Source organism: Artemia sp. Qi Xiang Cuo, chromosome 3 (assembly GCF_049724085.1).
Source record: "Artemia sp. Qi Xiang Cuo chromosome 3, ASM4972408v1, whole genome shotgun sequence".
Lineage (NCBI taxonomy): Eukaryota > Metazoa > Arthropoda > Branchiopoda > Anostraca > Artemiidae > Artemia > Artemia sp. Qi Xiang Cuo.
Window position 1 is genome coordinate 63,090,749 of NC_142796.1, and position 20,771 is coordinate 63,111,519.

The window sequence follows — 20,771 nt, forward strand, 5'->3', positions numbered from 1 at the left end:
GCGGGTAAAACTTTATTTCTTAATGAATTAAAAACACTATAAGCTAACTAAGTTCATACTATTACGCTGAAAGTCAAACCCACTAAAAGAAACAAAAATACAAAATTATCGCTTAATGTTTCTGATGAAATTATCCAGATTATATTCAGTTTCGTATTGCTCTTCAGACCAAAGTTCGGGGAGGGATTCTAGGGTAGCACGGAGACCACCAGTTTTATAGCTACCTCCAGCTTTGGAAGTGTTCCATTCATTTCCATATGTAAATAGATCCAATATCTAAAATTATATTAAAATTAGTTGCACTATTCTATGAACAAGGAGGCAAAAATAATACATAGCACTGAGGAACAAACTGATAAATACAAAAATAAAACCGGAGTATTTCCTTCAGCCATAATGTTATAACAATAATAAACAAAGTCAGCCAATTTGGATGTCTTGGACTTAAGTTTAATGGTTTTAACAAATCAAACTTATGCAGCTCCTTTTGCTAAATTAAAAATTATAATCAGATGTTTTCTAACATTCACATTTTTTTGCCGTATGATTTTTGAACCACCGTAGTTGGAATTTGTGGCATTTCAGACACCTATCTAGAAATCTCATGGACTACATACAGGAAGATATTAAACTTGGCAAAGTTATGTAATCGTCCAGCAATTTCGTCGATGGACAGACTTGCACTAAGAGAGGTTGAAGTATATTTAGTTTTGTCCTGGACAATATTCCCATAAACTACAACACATTTGTCATATTTGTCATGGTCTAATTATTGTAGACTTTCCCTATAATTTTCTTATAGTTCATCTTATCCCATGAGATAATAAGCCGAATGCTAAGGAGGAGCTTAACCAAAGCTAAAGAAGAGCTGAAGAAGTAATTGTGCATACTCTATGAATTATTTAGAAGATCTCTGACCAAAAACTGCTGTTCGAAGCTATGGAGACCAGGGAATTTTCGTTGTGCATTTTTATAAAAGACAAAATCATTTTAGGTTTTCAACAATCAAAAATTAGATCGGTCTATGTCTACTTATTACTTGTTAGAGTTGGTATCCAGTCTAGTAGCCCCTCCCTGGATAGAAAAATTTCTAAGTGAAGCCAGACTTCCCAGTTTATTCACTAAATAAAGTCTAACACATACAAATGCGAAGATGTGATCTATGATGTAATGTACCTGCTATGTGCAGGGCCGTTCCTGGGGTTTGAAATGCCCGGGGAAAAATTAATTACAGCGCCCCTCCCCCTCCCGACTCAAATATAAGCAAAAAGCCGAGTCAAAGTGAAAAATTTGATCAAAGTGGGTAATACCCCAGATGCGGCACCCCTTCCCCCCAAGCTGCGGCAACTGGGGCAGCTGACCCGGTTACCCCCCCCCCCGAGGAACAGCTCTGGATATGTGTGATATGTGTGCTATAGTGATATAAGATTATTTTATTTCATCTCAGAGTAGAATAGAAAGAAACCCAGACTTTTTCGACAGAGAAATCACAGTTTCTGTTTAATCAAATTGCATTTTCTACAGCCAGGAAACAAGCATTGATTTAAATGCTAATTTGCTATACCAAGTTTTGGGAACGTCTATGTTCCCAAAAACTCGGGAACATAGTTCTTTTACTATGTTTAATTGGGAACGTCTGCAGAATTGAACGGTATCACCTTTTTTATTTATCCTCGTTTAGAACATGTAATTAGTCAACAATCACCAAGTAGCCTGGAAACTATAATCTACAATTACTCAAAATTGTTAGCAAAAACATTAAAAAAATCAGCACATAAAAACCACGGGAAATATAGCAAAAGGGATTGTATTTTAAAATTCAACTTGCGAAAGTGAGGAAGAAAACTTCAGAATACCAAAGTTTTTTAACCACAATAAAAACAGCAAAGTATTTAAAAAATTTATTATGCAAAAACTGTAGCCTAATGGGAAAGATTCTGATTAAGTACATTCGAAGAAAGGGAAAAACTTTCTTTTATGAGCACATATTCTAGTTCTTGGAACAAGAAAATAATCAAATTTGTTGGCCAGTGTTATCTTGGGAACGGGTTTTGGCAGACATGTTAAGCCTGATAATTGGAAACTTACACAATATTCCAAATAACGTGTTTCATCCCCACAACTAACGATTTCGTTTTGAAAAGCCTTTAGAATTGAGGCAATCGACTTTAATTAAATGGAAAATCTAAGTTCTGTTAAAATGGCTTGGTCTTGGGCTCCTTCTAATTTAACCATAAATTAAATGATCAACGCTGACTTAAGTCTGTGGAAACTTAATCTCTAGTCCGAATTTTGCTACAAACGTTCAAATCCGGCAAAAGCGGCAAAAAGCTATATTTCTTAAATATAGCTTTTTGCCGCTTGTGAATATAAAAAAGTAGTGCTTACGATATCAGATTTCGTAAAGTCATGTGTTCATGGTAAGATGGCAACGAGCCAAATTACGAATTATAAGGATCACCGCATACTTTTTTGGAAGAAATATTAAAATCTTCGCGTTAAAATACCCCTATTCTATTAGCGAGAGGATGTTGACTTCCCGCCACCTGGTGTAGCCCACATCTTGGAGCACCACGTGTGCCATATAGCTTCGTCATGCTCGGCACAGTCCCCAAACGGCTCGACATACTCCCAAAGCCCTTGGCACAGTTCCGCCACGCTTGGCACGCGCACTCTGGTGTACATGATTTCCGAAAGAGAGAGAGAGAGCGACCCCTCGGCAATTAGTAATTTGGCTGATTTACGAGAATGAAACTTCCATACTATGGTCATATATGGGGATGTTTGATTGTCTATGGCAAAAAGCAATGAGAACAAATCTTATTTTGACCTTGCTGAGGCATTTAAATTAATTTTTAAACATACTTTTCTCTTTTTTTCTGCAAAAGTGATCATTTTTCCCGGTCATATTTTAAATAGAAAAAGGATCTGAACGAACTAAAAATACTAATTACTAAGCAAAAAAAAAAAAAAAAAAAAAAAAAAAAAATGCTAAAAATACTTAAGAATGCTAATTAAAGATACCCATAAATAAAACACTAAAAATCTATTTATAAAAATACTTGGTCAAGATCTTTTACAGGGAAAATGATATGAAATCAAACAGTTCGTGGTAACAAACTTTAAATAAGGAGCGACCCGGCTCAATAGTAACCGAAACTCTAAAAAACGGAATTTTAATACCAATAGGTACATCAAAAGAATCAGATTTTTATGTGATTTCAAATATATAAGTTTCATCAAGTTTAGTCTTGCGCATCAAAATTTACGCAAAAATTTGCATTATTTTCGAAAAAAGGGGGAAATAACCCCTAAAAGTCATAGAACTTCAATGAAAATTACACCATCAGATTCAGCGTATCAGATAACCCTACTATAGAAGTTTCAAGCTCCTATCTGCAAAATGTGTAATTTTGTATTTTTTTTGCCGGATGCGTGCTTATTTGTTTGTTTTTTGTTTTCACCAGGGATGATCGTATCGATCCAGTAGTCCTAGAATATCGTGAGAGGGCTCATTCGAACGGAAATTAAAAGCTCTATTGCCCTTTTTAAGTGACAAAAAATTGGAGGGCAACTTGGCCCCCTCCCAAACTAATTTTTTCCCCGAAGTCACCCAATCAAAATTTTGAGATAACCTTTTTGTCCAGCATAGTCGAAAATATAATAAATATGTCTTTGAGGATGACTTAATCCCCCACAGTTCCTGGGGGAAGAGCTGCAAGTTATGAAATTAGCCCATTGTTTACATATAGTATTGGTTATTGGGAAGTATACCGACGTTTTCAAGAGGGATTTTTTTCTCGTGGGGGGAGGGGGTCGGAGGAGGATCTTTCCATGGAGGAGGGACATTTTTATGAAGGGGGCGCCGGATTTCCCAGCATTATTTAAAAAACGACCAGAAATTAAATAAAAGAACTATCACTTGGATTTTTGTTTTCAACTGAAAGTAAGGAGCAACATTAAAACTTAAAACAAACAGAAATTATTACGTATATCAGGGAGTTCACCCCATAGTGAATATCTCGCTCTTTACGCTAAAGTTTTTTTCAGTATTTTCAAAAGAGCTATCTATTCTAATTAACCGGCCTTTGTGATTCAGGAGTTTATAATTCAAACAAAATTCGAACTCTAGCATGAAGAGCGAGGTATTGACTAGGGGGCGAACTTCCTAATATACATAATAAAAACATACGACTATAGAAGTTCGTTACGTAAGTTACGTCAGAACAAAATTTCGAGAAAGCCATTTAGCCAAAAAAAGTAAAATTAATATGCAAATTTCGTTTTAACTATTCATGTACGGTGAGCCAATGTCAAAGCTGCATTAATTCAAAAACGTTCAGAAATAAAATAAAAAAAACAAGTTTTTTGTAACTGAAAGTAAGGAGCGACATTAAAACTGAAAACGCACAAAAATTATTCCTCATATGAGAGCGGCTGTCCCCTCCTCAACGCCTCGCTCTTTACGCTGTTTGACTCTGTCCCACAACTTTATTTTTTAAAACAATAAAATACTTTAGTGTAAAGAGGGAGCCGTTGATGAGGGGACAGCCCCTTTCATATACGGAATGATCTCTGTTCGTTTTAAGTTTTAATGTCGCTCATTACTTTCAGTTAAGAAAAAAATTTTTTTATTTAATAACGATACAAGAATAACCATAAATTCTGAAGCCCATACAGGAGAAACATAATATATTACAAACTTATCACAGGCAGCGCAATAGCGCTGTCTAAAAAGCGATGTGGGTCAATGCAACCTATTATTTATTTATCATTTTTTTTTTGTTCATTTTACACCAGGACACTTCGTATAAAAGGAGTTGTCGTATAAACTTCGAAATTGGCTCATTCGATTGGAAATTCAAAGTTCTAGTACCCTTTTTAATAGTCGAATGTGGTTGGAGGGCAGCCAGCCCTCCCACCAAGCCCATCATTTCCCCAAACACATTCAATCAAAATTTTGAGACAGCTAGTTTGTTCAGCGTAGTTGAAAGTTCCAGTAATTATGTCTTTGAGGATGATAACCCCCCTCCACAGCTCTCAGGGTAAGGATTGTAAGTTACACTCCGGGGGGGCATACAAAGTTTTTATGGAAATCGTGGTCGAATAAACTTCAGAGGGGGTAATTGGATTGGAAATAAGATCTTCTAGTGCCCTTTTTAAGAGTCAAAAGCGACGGAAGGCAACAAGCCCCCCCCTGACATCCTCTTTTCCACAAACGCATCCAATTTCGAAACGATTAAAATTGTGAGATTGGCATTTTGTTCACGATAGTCCAAAGAGCATATGACAACGTCTTCAGGGTGGACACAACCCCCCAGAGCCCAGGGGCAAAGGCTGTAAGTTATGCCCGACATATAAGGTTTTTATGGAACGGGTGGTCACATAAATTTTGTTTCGGTTGGGGCTCATTTGATTGGAAGTCGGAAGTTCTAGTGCCCTTTTAGGGGTCAAAACTGAATGGAGGGCAACCAGCCCCTCCACCAAAAGCCTAAAACTCCCCAGAACACATCCGATCAAAGTTTTAAGAGAAAAGTTTTGTTCAGCATTGTTGAAAGGTCCGGTAATTATGTCCTTGGGGATGTCAACCTCCCCACAGTCCTCAGGGCAAGGGCTGTAAGTTAGGCAATTCGTTGATTCTTTAAACGTAGTATATGTTACTGAGAAAGATATGTATATTTGAACTTTACTTTCTAAAATGATGAATTCAGGGCATTCAGATGAGCCTATCAGAGAATATACTAATACTACTATCACTAATACATTTACTACTGCTACTAACACTTCAATTAGGCCTACTACTTCTATTGCAACTGCTTGTAAAGGCAATACGTTAATACTACTGCTGCCATTAGTACTACCGCTGTTACTATTAATATTACTACTAGCAATACCAATACTACTACTGTGCTTACTATTACAAGTATGCCTAAGGGTATAAAGGGAAAATTTTGATTTTTTTTTTTGGGGGGGGGGGATGAACTTAATCGCAACACTCTATCTGTATGCAAGTTGTCAAAAGGGCGTAACAGCAATATCTTAGGAACAGATTGGTGTGTGAAGTTGAAACTAACAGGGCTTGTTGTGGGGGATGTTGAACTAACCAAAAGTTTGTATCCAAATATTTGTATCCTAATGCTACTGCTTCTACTCATACTACTACTATTACTACTATTATTATTGCTACTACTACTACTACTGCCACTGCTACTAGTAAAACTAAGGGTATTAAGGCGAAAAATTTGTGAAATATTGAAACTGTATGGAACGAAATCGAAACGCAATATACCCACACAGATTGTCAAGAGGACGTATCACATATGCTTCAGGAACGGTTGACGGCATTAAGTTTAATATTTCAGCATGTGTTGAAGGGGATGTCGAAGAAACCAAAGGTGCTATGCGCAAACTGCTATTAATGGTTCTACAACTATTGCTACTACACAAGCTAAGAGTATTAAGCTGAAGCTTTCAAGGAATATTTAGGGGGATGTTGAACTAAATTAAAAAGTTCTAGTGCCCTTTTTAAGAGTCAAAAGAGATTGGAGAGCAAGCAGCCCTCCTCCCAAGCCCATTCATTTTCGAAACTCATCCTGTCAAAATTTTGAGCCCGCCATTTCTTTCAGCATATTAGAACGGTCCAGTAACTATGTCTCTAGGGATATTGGGTATGTCAACCCCCTAAAATTAGCTAGTTGGCATATTATATTTTAAAACTAAATCAGAAGGCACTGTTGAAATTAAGCTGAAATTTTCGGGGCTACTACTATTACTACTTCTACTCTTACAACTTAAACTAACCAAAAGAGTGTAAGTGTATCCAGGTTGTCACAGAGCACAGATAAAAAAAATTGGAAATAATATTATGTTTTATTTTTCAGGTCTACTTGAGGAGGTATAAGATTAAATTAAACAATACTATTTGTTTCAGGATTAGATGGGTGAAAAAGTTTCTCCAACATACAAATAGCAAGCCATACTATGGATTCTTACAGAAAAAATCCGAAATGATACATAAGATAATGTTTTTTTTCCATGAAAAAGACTTTGACAATGAAAAACGAACACAAATTAATTTTAAAAACTTTTTCCACAAAACAAGTTTTTCAAAGAAAAGTAAAGAGCTCCATTCAACCAGAAATGAGCAGACATCTTCCAAGTATCAAACTACCACAAATCACCATCAATGAATAAATGGAACACAAAACAAACAGAAATTACGATAAATATCCGAGTCAAACTCAAAATGAGCAAAATTAACATGAGTAGGGCTGACAACCCTCACGCCTTCTCAAGACCAGAACGTAATTTGCACTTTACTAAAAAAAAAACACATTTTAAATGTTTTCACTTTTTGGTCTTGGTGTTTTTTCTTTTTTAAACTAACAATCCTTAGCCTTTAACGATGTCAGAAACCTCAAAAAAGAGCTACCCCCTCAAACAAAGGGCCAAATCAGGATTTCATGAGGGTGGGCGTTTAAATGGCTACCATCAGTTGAAATGATGAATCTTGATCAATTCCAATAAAAACAAAACAGGTTTCAGACTTGAAAATTTTAAAATAAACCACTGTGTCATCTAATGGTGCTTGTTCAGTACTAAGCTTGTTTACTATTCAATTTGGAATATTAGTAGAGAAAATCAAATAGTAGAATGAAAGCAACGACAACTAAGGGTGTTTCACTAACTTCTATTTTTTTACTTAATAAGAAATGTACCAATTTTGTTATCACAACACGTGTTTACCGTCATTATTGCCTCAACTCCGAAGCTGGGCATCAAGTTCAGGCATGGTAAAATAGAAAGTAAAATATGCGTTTCAGGAAAATGAATCCCACTTTCAAATTTCTAATTCATTCTCGACTTTTTGATAAATTTTATTACAGATATTTTAAATTTGTTCTTATTTCACGGCAAAGTAACTGCAACAGTTTTTTTTTATGAAAATATTCATTGGAGACGAAGGAAAGCCAATATTATACATGCTTGAAACTTACTTTCTACTAAAAATAGCTACACAAATCTGGATATGTCACAGTCATTTACCTGAATTTTACAATTTATACTTGATATCCAGAGCGTATAAGTCTTCACTAATTTTCGATCAAACTCTTTTCGACCCGACATCCAGAAGAAAGAAAGTAAAATATATCCAGAAGCTATTTTTTGTGAGAAATAAGTAACTAGATAAAAATTAATATAACTTTCCAAGGCCTAATTTGTAAGTAGCAAGATGTCTTAAATGGTAACATTAGCAAAACAGTTCTGAAATCTACGATAAGATTGCTAGCCGGTTTCTCTTCCTTTTAACGCTGAGATATAGGCACTTTCACATCCTAATATAGTCGTGACCCCAAAAACGCGAAAGTATTCAGATAGACTTCGACATCGAAGCAAGAAAAATATGGGAATTACTTCGTTTCTTTCTTCAGATGGCTCACTGAGTCGTCTTCTTATTTTGACGGAGGTACTGTTGGTTTTAATATACCAATGCATGAGCCATTTTTCCGTCTTCTGACGGCTAACTGAGCAGCCCTCTTATTTGGATGCAGATATTGTTGGTTTTAATATACCAATGCATGAGCCATTTTTCCTTCTTCTGAGGGCTAAATGAGCAGCCCTCTTATTTGGATGCAGATATTGTTGGTTTTAATATACCAATGCATGATCCATTTTTCCTTCTTCTGAGGAGGGAGGTACTGTTGGTTTTAATATACCAATGCATGAGCCATTTTTCCTTCTTCTGACGGCTAACTGAGCAGCCCTCTTATTTGGATGCAGATATTGTTGGTTTTAATATACCAATTCATGAGCCATTTTTCCTTCTTCTGAGGGCTAAATGAGCAGCCCTCTTATTTGGATGCAGATATTGTTGGTTTTAATATACCAATGCATGAGCCATTTTTCCTTCTTCCGAGGGCTAACTGAGCAGCCCTCTTATTTCGATGCAGTTATCGTTGGTTTTGATATACCAATTCATGAGCCATTTTTCCTTCTTCTGAGGGCTAACTGAGCAGCCCTCTTATTTGGATGCATATATTGTTGGTTTTTATATACCAATGCATGAGCCATTTTTCCTTCTTCAGAGGGCTAACTGAGCAGCCCTCTGATTTCGATGCAGTTATCGTTGGTTTTAATATACCAATGCATGAGCCATTTTTCCTTCTTCTGAGGGCTAACTGAGCAGCCCTCTTATTTGGATGCAAATATTGTTGGTTTTTATATACCAATGCATGAGCCATTTTTCCTTCTTCTGAGGGCTAACTGAGCAGCCCTCTTATTTGGATGCAAATATTGTTGGTGTTGATATACCAATGCATGATCCATTTTTCCTTCTTCTGAGGGCTAACTGAGCAGCCCTCTTATTTGGATGCAGGTATCGTTGGTTTTGATATACCAATCCATGAGCCAATCCGGCACATAAAAGTGGGAAAGGTGGTTAGACTAATTAGGAAATAAAATCATATCTAATCGAAACACTAGTGTCGTCCAAATAAAAAAGGACTGCAAGTCATTAGAAGAAGACTTACTTCATTGGTCCCCATTGTTTCAATACTTGCGTTTTCAGGTGTAATAACCGAATTGACACTGGCCAATTTGAACTTTTGAAGCCTGAAAATAAGAATATAAATAATAATACAATAAAAATATAATAACAATAATAATAAATAAATAAGAATATAGTGATACAACCACTAGTATATGTAATATTACAAGCATTATCAAGATAGAACCTATTGATGATCTACACAACGTTACTCATTACGAGAAAATGACTCGAGGGAAGGGCTCAAAACGGAGTCTGCAACCATAGCGATTATTATATTTGGAAAGAGCGCTGAAAGGCACATCGAAATCCGTGTTCATCTTTTAGCTAGCGATTTAATACAAAAGAACTTAAATTTAACCAGGGATTCAACCCTGAATCACAGTAGAACAAGGAAATTATTACTATGAGGCAATAGTATAGATTACATATACTATGAATATTTTGCTTATATATCTAATGGTACTTTTAACAAAATAATAATGGGCAATCTGAAATCAGATTGAGATGTTCTTTAGATTCTTAGATACATCTAAAGAAAACATTAGTGATAAGTGAAAGCTAAGTATATTAGTTGCCTCTACACTGGTAGACCTACTGGGGGGTAGAATTCTTCTTTCTTTGCCCTCCTTTGTATTTTTAAGCATCTGAAAAGGTAATTCAGCAGCATTTTTGGTTAAAAAACATCACCAAGTGCTAGATAGCGTTGGTGATTTTTGGTTTCGACACTAGTGCCATTTTCCATTCTTAAAAGTTTCAGATATCTTTAGTAAAAACAGGTCTGAAAATCAATCAGCTAAACACTTTTTTATGCTAATACTACTGTTACTACTGAAGCAAAAAAAAAAAAAAAAAAAAAAAAAAAAAAAAAAAAAAAAAAAAAAAAAAATGTAGTAGCTTTTTCCTGGCGAAACTACTCTCCCATTTATTTTTACTGAATAAACTACCGGTTTCCTGGTGTCTGAGTTTCTAACTGCTGTCTGCTGTCATCTACCAAAAACAAGTAACAACCCCACAGTAACATCAACTTGACAAAAATTGACCGTATTTGAAAGCGGAGCACTGATGAGCCCCCCCCTTTCTCTTAGGATGAGGTGAGGGGGGGCATTGCTAGTTTTGTAATGCATTAAATTTTTCTATCTGTAAGCATCCCATTTTTCATCATACACAGCTATTATAGGTAAAGTCGAAACATTCAAATAAGAGGTTGCAATGGTCAGATTTCCATCATTTTGGTTTGATTACGAAAAGCAGTGGAGTTAACGTAATTGGATCCTATATTCTGAGAGGCCAAAGCTACCAACTTACAGGGAATGTTTTGCACATTTTTGAATTCAATTACAGAGTAATTGATGGTATTTGGTTTATTTTCCATCCCCTTTGAGAGCGTTTGCCATGTATAAGGCTATTTAAGTGTAGTAAAACGGTAAAAAAAAATTCAACTTCTATAATTTACTAATATATCACAGTAAAAAATAACAACCCATAATTTTTTGTTTATGCGCAGGAGTACGGCACACTACACGGCGTCCAGTGTTGCACCATCGGACGGAGGGTATTCTAATCTTTTGAGCTCATAATTATGCTTTTTTGGCTAGATTTATGCTAGGCATATACACTTCCCTAGGTTTCAGGAACAAGTTAATCAGTGGTATATTATCATTTACTTTGATAAAATACAAGTCGAATTCTAGTTGCATAGGGGGATTTAAAACATTCTCTCGTTTGTGGTAATTTATGTTCGTTTGAGATTGACTTGATTACTTACTGCAATTAAATAAAAAAAACAAGTTTTTTAAACTGAAAGTAAGGAGCGACATTAAAACTTAAAACGAACAGAAATTATTCCGTATATGAAGGGGGCTGTCCCCTCCTCAACGCCTCGCTCTTTACGCTAAAGTTTTTTTATTGTTTAGAAAAATAGAGTTGTGAGAAAGTCAAACTTTAGCGTAAAGAGCGAGGCGTTGAGCAGGGGACAGCCCCCTTCATATACGGAATAATTTCTGTTCGTTTTAAGTTTTAATGTCGCTCCTTACTTTCAGTTTAAAAAACTTGTTTTTTTTTATTTAATTTTTGAACGTTTTTGAATTAATGCAGGTTTTGATTTTTGCTCACCGTACATGAATAATTAAAACAAATTTTGCATATTATATTTGGTTAAATGGCTTTCTCGAAACTTGTTTGATTTTATTTACGAACGTTTTTATTAGTAATAAATATACGTAACTTAGAATTAACTTACGTAACAAACTTCTATATTCATAAAATTTTAACACGTATATTAGGGGGTTCACCCCCTAGTCAATACCCTGCTCTTTAAACTATAGTTCGAATTTTTTTTCCAGTTCTTTAAAAATGACCTCTTAATCACAATCAGTTGATCAGTTGAAAAACTTGTTTTTTTTATTTAATTCCTGATCTTTTTCTTTAATAATGCTGGGAAATCCGGCGCCCCCTTCATAGCAATGTCCCTTCCCCCATGAAAACTTCCTTCATGGAAAGATCCTTCCATATAGCCCCCGACCCTCTCCTTCCCCCACCTACCAGAAAAAATCTCCTCTGAAACAGTCTGTATACTTCCCAACAACCAATACTATATGTTAACAGTGAGTAAAGTTCATAACTTTCAGCCCACCCCCTGGGGACTTTGGGGGATCAAGTCATTCTAAAAGACATGTTTAGCATATTTTCGACCATGCTGAACAAAATGGCTATCTCAAAATTTTGATCGGGCGACTTTGGGAAAAAATTAGCGTGGGAGGGGGCCTAGTTGCCCTCCATTATTTTCGGTCACTTAAAAAGGGCACTAGAACATTTAATGTCCGTTCCAATGAGCCATCCCGCGATATTCTAGGACCACTTGTTCGATACGATCACCCCTGGGAAAGAAAACAGCAAAAATAAACAAATAAACACGCATCCGCGATCTTCCTTCTGGCAAAAAATGCACAATTCAACATTGTTGCAGATATGAGCTTGAAAATTCTGTAGGAGGGTTCTACGATAAGCTGAATATGATGGTGTGATTGTCATTAAGGTTCTATAATGTTTAGGGGGTCTTTACCACTTTTTTTGAAAATCAGCCGAAATTTATAAGGCGCGCAACCTTTGGTGTGTAAGATTAAATTTGATGAAACTTATATATTTGAAATCAGAATTAAAATCTGATTCTTTTGATGTATCTATTGGTATCAAAATCCCGTTTTTGAGAGTTTCGGTTACCATTGAGCCGGGTCGCTCCTTACTTACAGTTCGTTACCTGTAAGTAAGAACTGTTTGATTTCTGTTGGTTTTGTGTTTCATTTATTTATTGATAGCAATTTCTGTTTGTTTTACGCTTGAATTCTTATTTGATTTTATTTCTGCTCGTCATTGATTTAATGTACATGTTTACTTTTCTTTGAAAAACTTCTTTTGTGGAAAAGATTTATTTTTAATTAATCTTCAAAAAAAAAACGTCTTCTAATGATTCGAAATAACTTGGATTGGACGGACTGATCTATATATAGTCCCTCTCTTGGAAGAAGTTACAACAGTCTTGATGAGTTTTCACACTCAGGGTGCAAATCTCCGATGAGGATATTTGCAAATTGGAACAAGGCATTGAAGGCGGTCCACACACTCCATACATCGAGAAGTCTCACAATGCACTGGTGAGCAGCAAGTCACCTCAAGTCAGCGAGTTTAAGCAGTCTGTTCAGGCTTGTTTTATGGTACTCCTGAAACTCTATAGGGATCGCAGTTCTTTTTCGACTTGAAGAACCATAATTACCAAGCATCCTCACAAATTTCTCGATATTCTTTGGTATCTTCACTGCAGCAACAACAGCACATAGATGGGCAAAATGGCAAAGGCATTTCAAAAGAACTAAGTCCTTAGATTCCTTGAGCTTTTGAAAAACGCACCGTCAAAGGCCAGACCATCAACCCGTGGAAAAGGGTGTCCTCCCCCAACAGGAATCCCTTCATACAGTGGCTATTTCTTACCATACCTCTAAAAATTACCTATTTCTACCATTTTTCTACCCTACCGTCATCATCCGTCGGATCAACACGCAACTTTGCTGAACATTTTGAAGACGCCTTGGCTATTGTTCGTCACTTTGGACCCCCAGATTTCATTATAACTGTGACTTGCAATCCTGATTGGCCTGAATTTAAAGAAGCAGCAACTATTAAATTTGATGATAACTCTATTATTGAGCAGTCCCCTCACGATCGTCCCGATCTCATTACTCGAATTGCTAAACTAAAATTTGATGATATAATCAATGGTATTGATAAGTATCAGATATTTGGAAAGGTGGCAGCCTTTTTTTCAACCTGGATTAAAGCTGGATTTTCCCCAACGGAAAATTGTGGAAAAACACCATTAGCAGAAAGATTGATAGATTCAAGTTTGATCATCCTGAATAAATATATGCACATTTCCACATCATTCTTCAAAGGGTATTTGACGAGAACATATATTTATCCCGGGTATTGTCGGTAAATCCGTCTAGTAGCAAACTAAAGAATGTGTAATAGAGTTCGACAGCTATCCAAGAATTTTCATCATTGTGTAGAATTTTCCGTGTAATTTAAGTCAGGTTGGACTCAATAATCATTACTTTCAATCTCAAACCAGCATTCTTGTTTCGTTTTTTTGGCTATCTTTACTGTTCGCTTTATCTTTGGATGTGTTGTTATGTTTTTCTGCATTGTCTTAGATTATGCTACAATTATGCTGTCTTAGGGAGGATTATGCGTGGATGCTTTTGTTTCCTAATTATACTACGTTTCACATAATTATGCAACACCTGGAAACACTAAGTACGCCTTATTAACTTTTACAATAACATTTTAGCACGTATAGCTGAAAGATGAAGTTTAGCCTAAACTAACGTATTTAGAAAGTAGAGCGAAACTATAACGCTTCGTACATTTCTACTTAATATGATAAAATTGTTTATATAAAAAATTCACATTATTAGACAAAAAGGCAAAACACGAAATTAATTGGGGCTATAACAAAAGGTGCAAATAAATACTATCAACTAAATCGAAAAACAAAAAATGCGTTTGGTTAAGCAAGGGATCTGCATACGCGGAAATGTTTCACCAGTTATTGATAAATACAGTTAATGATAAAACATTAGAGCATATAGACAAGAATTTGATATTGTAAGGCAAGAATTGAAGAAACAGAAAGAAGCTGAAGCAGACGCCATATAAATGGTAACATCAATATAAACGGTAACATCAACCATTCTTTTCCTACCTAGAAACCATTTTTGTGCCATGGATATTCTCACGAGAAACACAATTTTAGCCATACTTAATCATATTAGTATAGATATGAAGAAGTGCCTTGGAATATGATACTCTATTGAAAACAATCACGTAACAAAGTTGTTGAAAACCAAAAATCTAAAAAATTGCGAAAACTGGTCAAATACTTCAGCCCTAGTTCCGATGGATTCAATCGGCAGAAATAAAGAGAAGGAAAAAATGATGAGAAGATCAAAATAAAGATATAATTACAGAAACTAATACACCAGCGAACAAGAGGACAAACAACAAAGGTAAAACAATGAGTAATTATTCCAAGACGGTGAAGTCATTACTAATGAGAGTGCTTGTATTAATTTGTTAATGGATATTAAACAAGTTTTGTTCGGGAGACAATAGAAAATTAAATTAAGAAAAGCAATAATACTTCTGTAAATAGAGATTTGGGAAAATATTCACTCAAATCATTATACGCAAATTTAATTAAGAATTGTATGCTAAATATTATGTTTTGTTCATTACAAAAGCGATAGATGTAACAATTTCCTTTAACGTGATCCCTTAAACAGCTCTCTATGATGTTCCAGTGCCTCGCTAGGATAAAAAAGAGGACACTGATGGTGATTCCCATGCAAAAAAAAATTCCTTGTTATTCAAGCCAAGGGACTGTAAGTTTCCTGTATTTCCGCCAAGGTGATTCCAATAGTGAGCTTGATGTTTTGATCACACACTTTTTTTTAAGGGTTTCAGGCTGTTTTTTTTTTTTTGGTTACTATGGGTCGCGGTTCATTCGTTACTGGGTTGCAGCTACCGCTGCAACCATGATGATTTAACAAATTACATTGCAATAGCAAAACCAATAATTAATACTGATGAAACTGCATCAAAAAGACCTTTTAGGTTAGGTGCCCAAAAAGCAAGGACCACATTAAACAAATGCTCTTGATTTATTTTTATCTGAATTAATTGTCTTGTTTCATGTTTCTTTTTCAGTCCTGGTTGAACTTCCCTGAAGTGATGATTCTAGTAATGTTTTAATTTTGTTTTAACAGTCATTTATTTTATTCTAAGTCTTATTTTGTATTTATCTGTGCTTTGCTGATAACGACACTTAGATATAGAGCCGAAATATAAATTTAGAATATTTTCACTGTCTTATTCCTTATTATTTTATCTTTCGTTGTTTGTATTATGGAAAGGCAGTGTGGTCTCCGTCGTTATTTATAAGAATGAGGCAAGAAAACAGCGAGACCAAGTAAAGAGAATCGCCATTGACAGCCTTTATGCTGGTTCAAGCGGTTTTGCCGAAAATAACCTTTTTTGGCAAAACTGAGTTACAAACGTTATCTTGTGTAAAAAAAAATATTATCTTTGGAATGGTATAATTGACATTGCTGTAAGACGTCTCTAACTGCCTGTATTTTGCAGTTCTCCTTTGCCGAATCGCATTTTCTTTAAAGCGGTTTTGCCGAATTGCATACGGGATTATAGCATGGTCCGTTTTGCCGAAAGTTGCTGATTTGCTGAACGCGAACTTGGATAAGAAGAAGACGATCTTTCTTATCTTAGTGAACATGATATAATTATGAGGTCCAAGATACAAATGGTCAGATTCATGTGTGCTTCGAAATCGTAATCAAATAATGAGCTACATGATGCAAGACATCCTGAAAAAGTATTCACAGGTCCAGAGTATAACGACGAAGTATTCTGAGCCTGGCCACTCCACGATTCAGGAGGTCGATGCTGTTCACAGCATCATTGAGAGGTCTTTGAAGCACAAGGAAGCCTTCAAAGGAAGTCTTCAAGGAAGTCACAAGGAAGTCGCTACTAGACTTGACAAAAAAGCTTTTGATTGTTCGGGCCCGTGACCCCTTTGTCATTATTCAAATGATCAACCAGAAGTTTTTTGATTACGCCAAAACGTCCAAAAACTATAAATATACATTAGTGCCATTTTCAAAGGTGAAATTATTACAGTTTAATCAAGGACTATGCAAAAAGGTGTTTTACAAAACTTCGTTTGCAGATACTACTCCTTCTGTAGCGCCGATTGCACCAGAGGCTAGCCCAAGGAGGCCATTGCCCAATGTGTCAGCAGTAAATGTTGTGGAAAGGTTGCTGCCTCCTGTACCTTCAATTACAGTAGTTGAGTTGCCAACAGCAAAAATAAAAGACGTAGAATCGCTTTACCGTTTCATGCCAGCAGTAGATGTGGCATATGTGAAAAGTCTTATTAGAAGTTATAACAGAGCTGAGGTACCTAGCACTTTGGCTGAAACCATAGCATGTCCCTAAGCAGCCTCTGCCGTTAATGCTCCGAAGGTTTAAGCCAGAAATTGTTAATTATCCCGTTAATTAACAAAGTTCAAATTTGTTTATCAGATGAAATACGTTTTGCTGAAAGTCGCATTTCCAATTCATGTTGAGCCAATTCCGTTTTGCCGTATCTTACTTATGTTCCGGAATTTTTGGGCGGTTTTGCCAAAACTGATATTGATTAAATTTTATCTCAGAAATTGCTCATCTTAGGCTAATAGAACAATATAAGCGATTTTTCTTCTTAATTTTGAAACAAAAATCGACGCTCTAGATATAGCCGACTCTGAGATACAAATGCCAAAATTTTCAAACTCGTTTTTCTCTCGTTTTTGGAAAAACAGATTCGGCAAAACCGCTTTCAGGTGACGATTTGTAAGAAAAGGATTTTGTGGGATTCGACATATGACATTTGACAATTTCGTTCATGGGTTCTGGCTTCTTTTTACCAGTAAATGTGAGTATGGTGTGGCTCAGGTATTAATCTTATTTGAATGAGATTACTTACCCCATTATTCTTTCTTCAAGCGTGCCTTTGGTGATAAGACGATAAACATTGACCACTCTTTTTTGACCGATTCTATGGGCTCGATCCATTGCCTGTAAATCTTTCTGGGGATTCCAATCGTGTTCAACAAAGATCACCTAGAAGAGATAGTTCCCTTTTTTATGAACTTATTAAGTAATCATAACAATCTCTAAGAAAAATCGGTCTGCCAGAAAAACCTTCAAACACTTACTGTGCATTTACATCTGCCATAAAATAAGTAAAAAACTGTGTTTTGGAAAGAACACGAAAGAACAAAAGAAAAAATTGACGTTTTATAGAAAGAAACGTATAAGTTTAACAATTTAACAATTAATGATTAGTTTAATTAATCCATTTTTTTAATGTCATTAATTAATAATTTAAATCGGTCATTTTCTAGTTTAAAAAGGAAGAAAAGAAGAATAAAACCAACAACAAAAATGTGTCAGAAATCAGGTCATGAAATACATAGAATGAATATGTGTTAATTGCTCCCCCTCCTCTTAGCTTAATAAAATGTATGATAATTTCTTGCATCATTGCTGTTTTCATACGACGCTACATAAGCCATTTTACACCTACATGTACTACGTTCAAAAAGGACAATTTTAGCTTCTGCTTTAAGGCAGGTTAGCACAAAAAGTTAAACTAGCAACGGTTAAAACGTGCGTTGGGCAAATTTGTGCATTCCTTTTTCTTTTTTTCAGGTTCATAGCTCCATCAATAAGGATGATCCGAAACTAGCATGTAGGTTATTCTTTTTCTTAACGCAGTTGCCATCTATATATTAACACAATCTGCCATCTATATAAAACTATTCCAACAATAAGATATCTGTGCCTCCTCCCGGCAAGTTATATCCACACAAAGAGCGTTTCTATGAAAAGAGTACTGAGAGAGTTCGAACGACTTCTTCCATAAAACACTTCGTTTTTTCGTTTAATGTTAAGTAAAAAAAAAACATGGAGACAACAAAAAGTGTTGCAGCTAACCAAAGTGTTGTACGAACAACACTTTGGTCAAGAATCTGAGGAAGGGATTTTAAAAATTATATTGACTATATATATTATAATTATCCAGTTGAACCTTATCCATATTAAACATTGACAAAGTTACGGATTAAAACTTAAAATATTGTCTTACAGAGCCTAACTAATACTATATATCCATCCCTAACTTTTCAGAATCATACTGCTGCAGCTACTTCTTACTATACTAATTGCGAAACCATGGAATTGTAATGTGTCCTTATTTGGAATTGCTGCTCAACCGCATGAATGCAAATTTTCTTTTCCTCAAACGTCTTGGAAACAAAATTAATGTTGACAAATTACTTTTGTTAGCCTAAGCTACATACCAGGAAGCAATAATAGGTACACCAACTAAGAAAAATTGCAAGCCCGTCATCGACAAAGATGAACACGGTCTAACAGCCGAACGTTATATTCAAGTCTCTATACTGTCTCCGAGTTTAAATCCGAATTCTTTCTTTCAACATGTACAATCAAAAGTGAAGTTGTCAACCCCATGAAACCATTTAAATGGTCATTAAAAATCTCAAAACTTATAATACAATCTTATAGAACCTAATTAGTTCTATAAAGCTATTCGTCACTTTTCATAATCTTAATACTAAAGATAAACACTGCTAAAAATAAAAGAAAGGTACACCAGCCGGTAAGAGTACCAAGCCCCTCATCTACGAAGAGGACTATCGTCCAACATTAAATTCTTAATTAAAATTCCTTCAATTATCTCTAATTCTGTTTTCCTAGTTCTTTTGATTAAATATAAGGAATATTAGTTTGCTCAAGTCTCTAACTCCTTAACCAAGAAGATGATTGTGGTCTAACAATTTATATTTGCTTGCACAGCCCTCTCCGTAGCGGATTTGAAACCAAAAATTTCGTACCCTCAAATACATCAGAAGCAAATAAAAGGTAAATCAACTAGCAAAAGATGCCAACCCCTCAACGCAATGATGACTAAGACATAACAGACATTTATTACTTGCAAGTCCCTCCTTTTGTCTTAAAACCTGATCAGATTTCTTCTTTTCTCTTTTTTTTTAAGTGTATAGCACAACAATAAAGTTGTCCACTCCTCAAAACTTTTAAGGCGGTTTATTGCTTGAACGGATTTTTGTGAGAAAAAAATAATATGATATTACATACTTTGATCAACGCATCAAGAACTATTGATCAACGTTGAAAAAAAAAATATATCTGTCTTCGCTTAAAAGCTGATTTTCTCGCCACGCGCCAAATTTATAACATCACTATTAGGAAAGCACCAATGGGGAAGCTCCAATCTCTTTGGCGATTCGGCCACGTCAGGGTCGCACATCTTAAGCACTCTTGATTTTAGTCCAGCTTCGATTTGAAACTGGCGCCTGTACGCTTGTCTGCTAGAGCGAAACTTTCCAGTCGAAAGCAGAAAGATGGCTCGATGGAGCGAAAACTTGGCTGTATAAATTCAGATAGTCCCCTCGATATAGATTATAAAACTCCACTTCAACTCACAAACTGTAGGCTCTGGCTCAATTACTAGCTATAATTATTCTTTTTGACCTTTTTAGGAAAGAATTATAAGCATCTTTCCAAAATGTAATGTCATATTCATCAATCCGGCCTGAGGTCCACACTTTCTGTAAAAATCGCGGAGGTTAAATCCTTACCACTTTCTAGCAACAAGCTAAAATCAACGGACAAGTAAAAGAAAAAAGAACAAAACCAAAGCGTTACTTCTGCAGTATAATACTATTTTATTCAAAAGGGATAATCTATTTTACGACGTCAATTTAAATGCTAATATCAAAATTTAGACGGTCACTGAAGAATGTGACACAGCTCAAAAGGTTTCTCAAACTTAACCAAAATATTTTAATTTTTTTTCACATTTTTGAAATAGTTTGCCATTCGTGCACATGACTAAAAGAAAAAAAATACAGAAAAAATAGCTCCACTCCTGAAAACAAGTCTTTTATACAGTGGTACATTAGGCCACAAGAAGAACAAGGACACATACATCTCATAAAAATGACCAACAACGTAGATATTTTAATAAAAATGGCAGGGAACATTTTAGATTACTTTTACACTGGTG

The 20,771-nt window shown here is 35.5% G+C and overlaps 1 protein-coding gene across 1 annotated transcript in view; it reads right to left on the reverse strand.

Annotated features, from left to right (window-relative positions):
• Positions 1-20,771, reverse strand: part of Hel89B (histone acetyltransferase 1) — a 246,885-nt gene continuing 226,114 nt past the window's right edge. The window contains exons 29-31 of the mRNA XM_089086437.1: positions 17,646-17,782; positions 9,531-9,612; positions 1-276 (exon numbers count right to left, since the gene is read on the reverse strand). Of these exons, the coding sequence (XP_088942563.1) occupies positions 106-276; positions 9,531-9,612; positions 17,646-17,782 (390 nt within the window). The 3' untranslated portion in view covers positions 1-105. The remainder of the gene's footprint in view (positions 277-9,530; positions 9,613-17,645; positions 17,783-20,771) is intronic.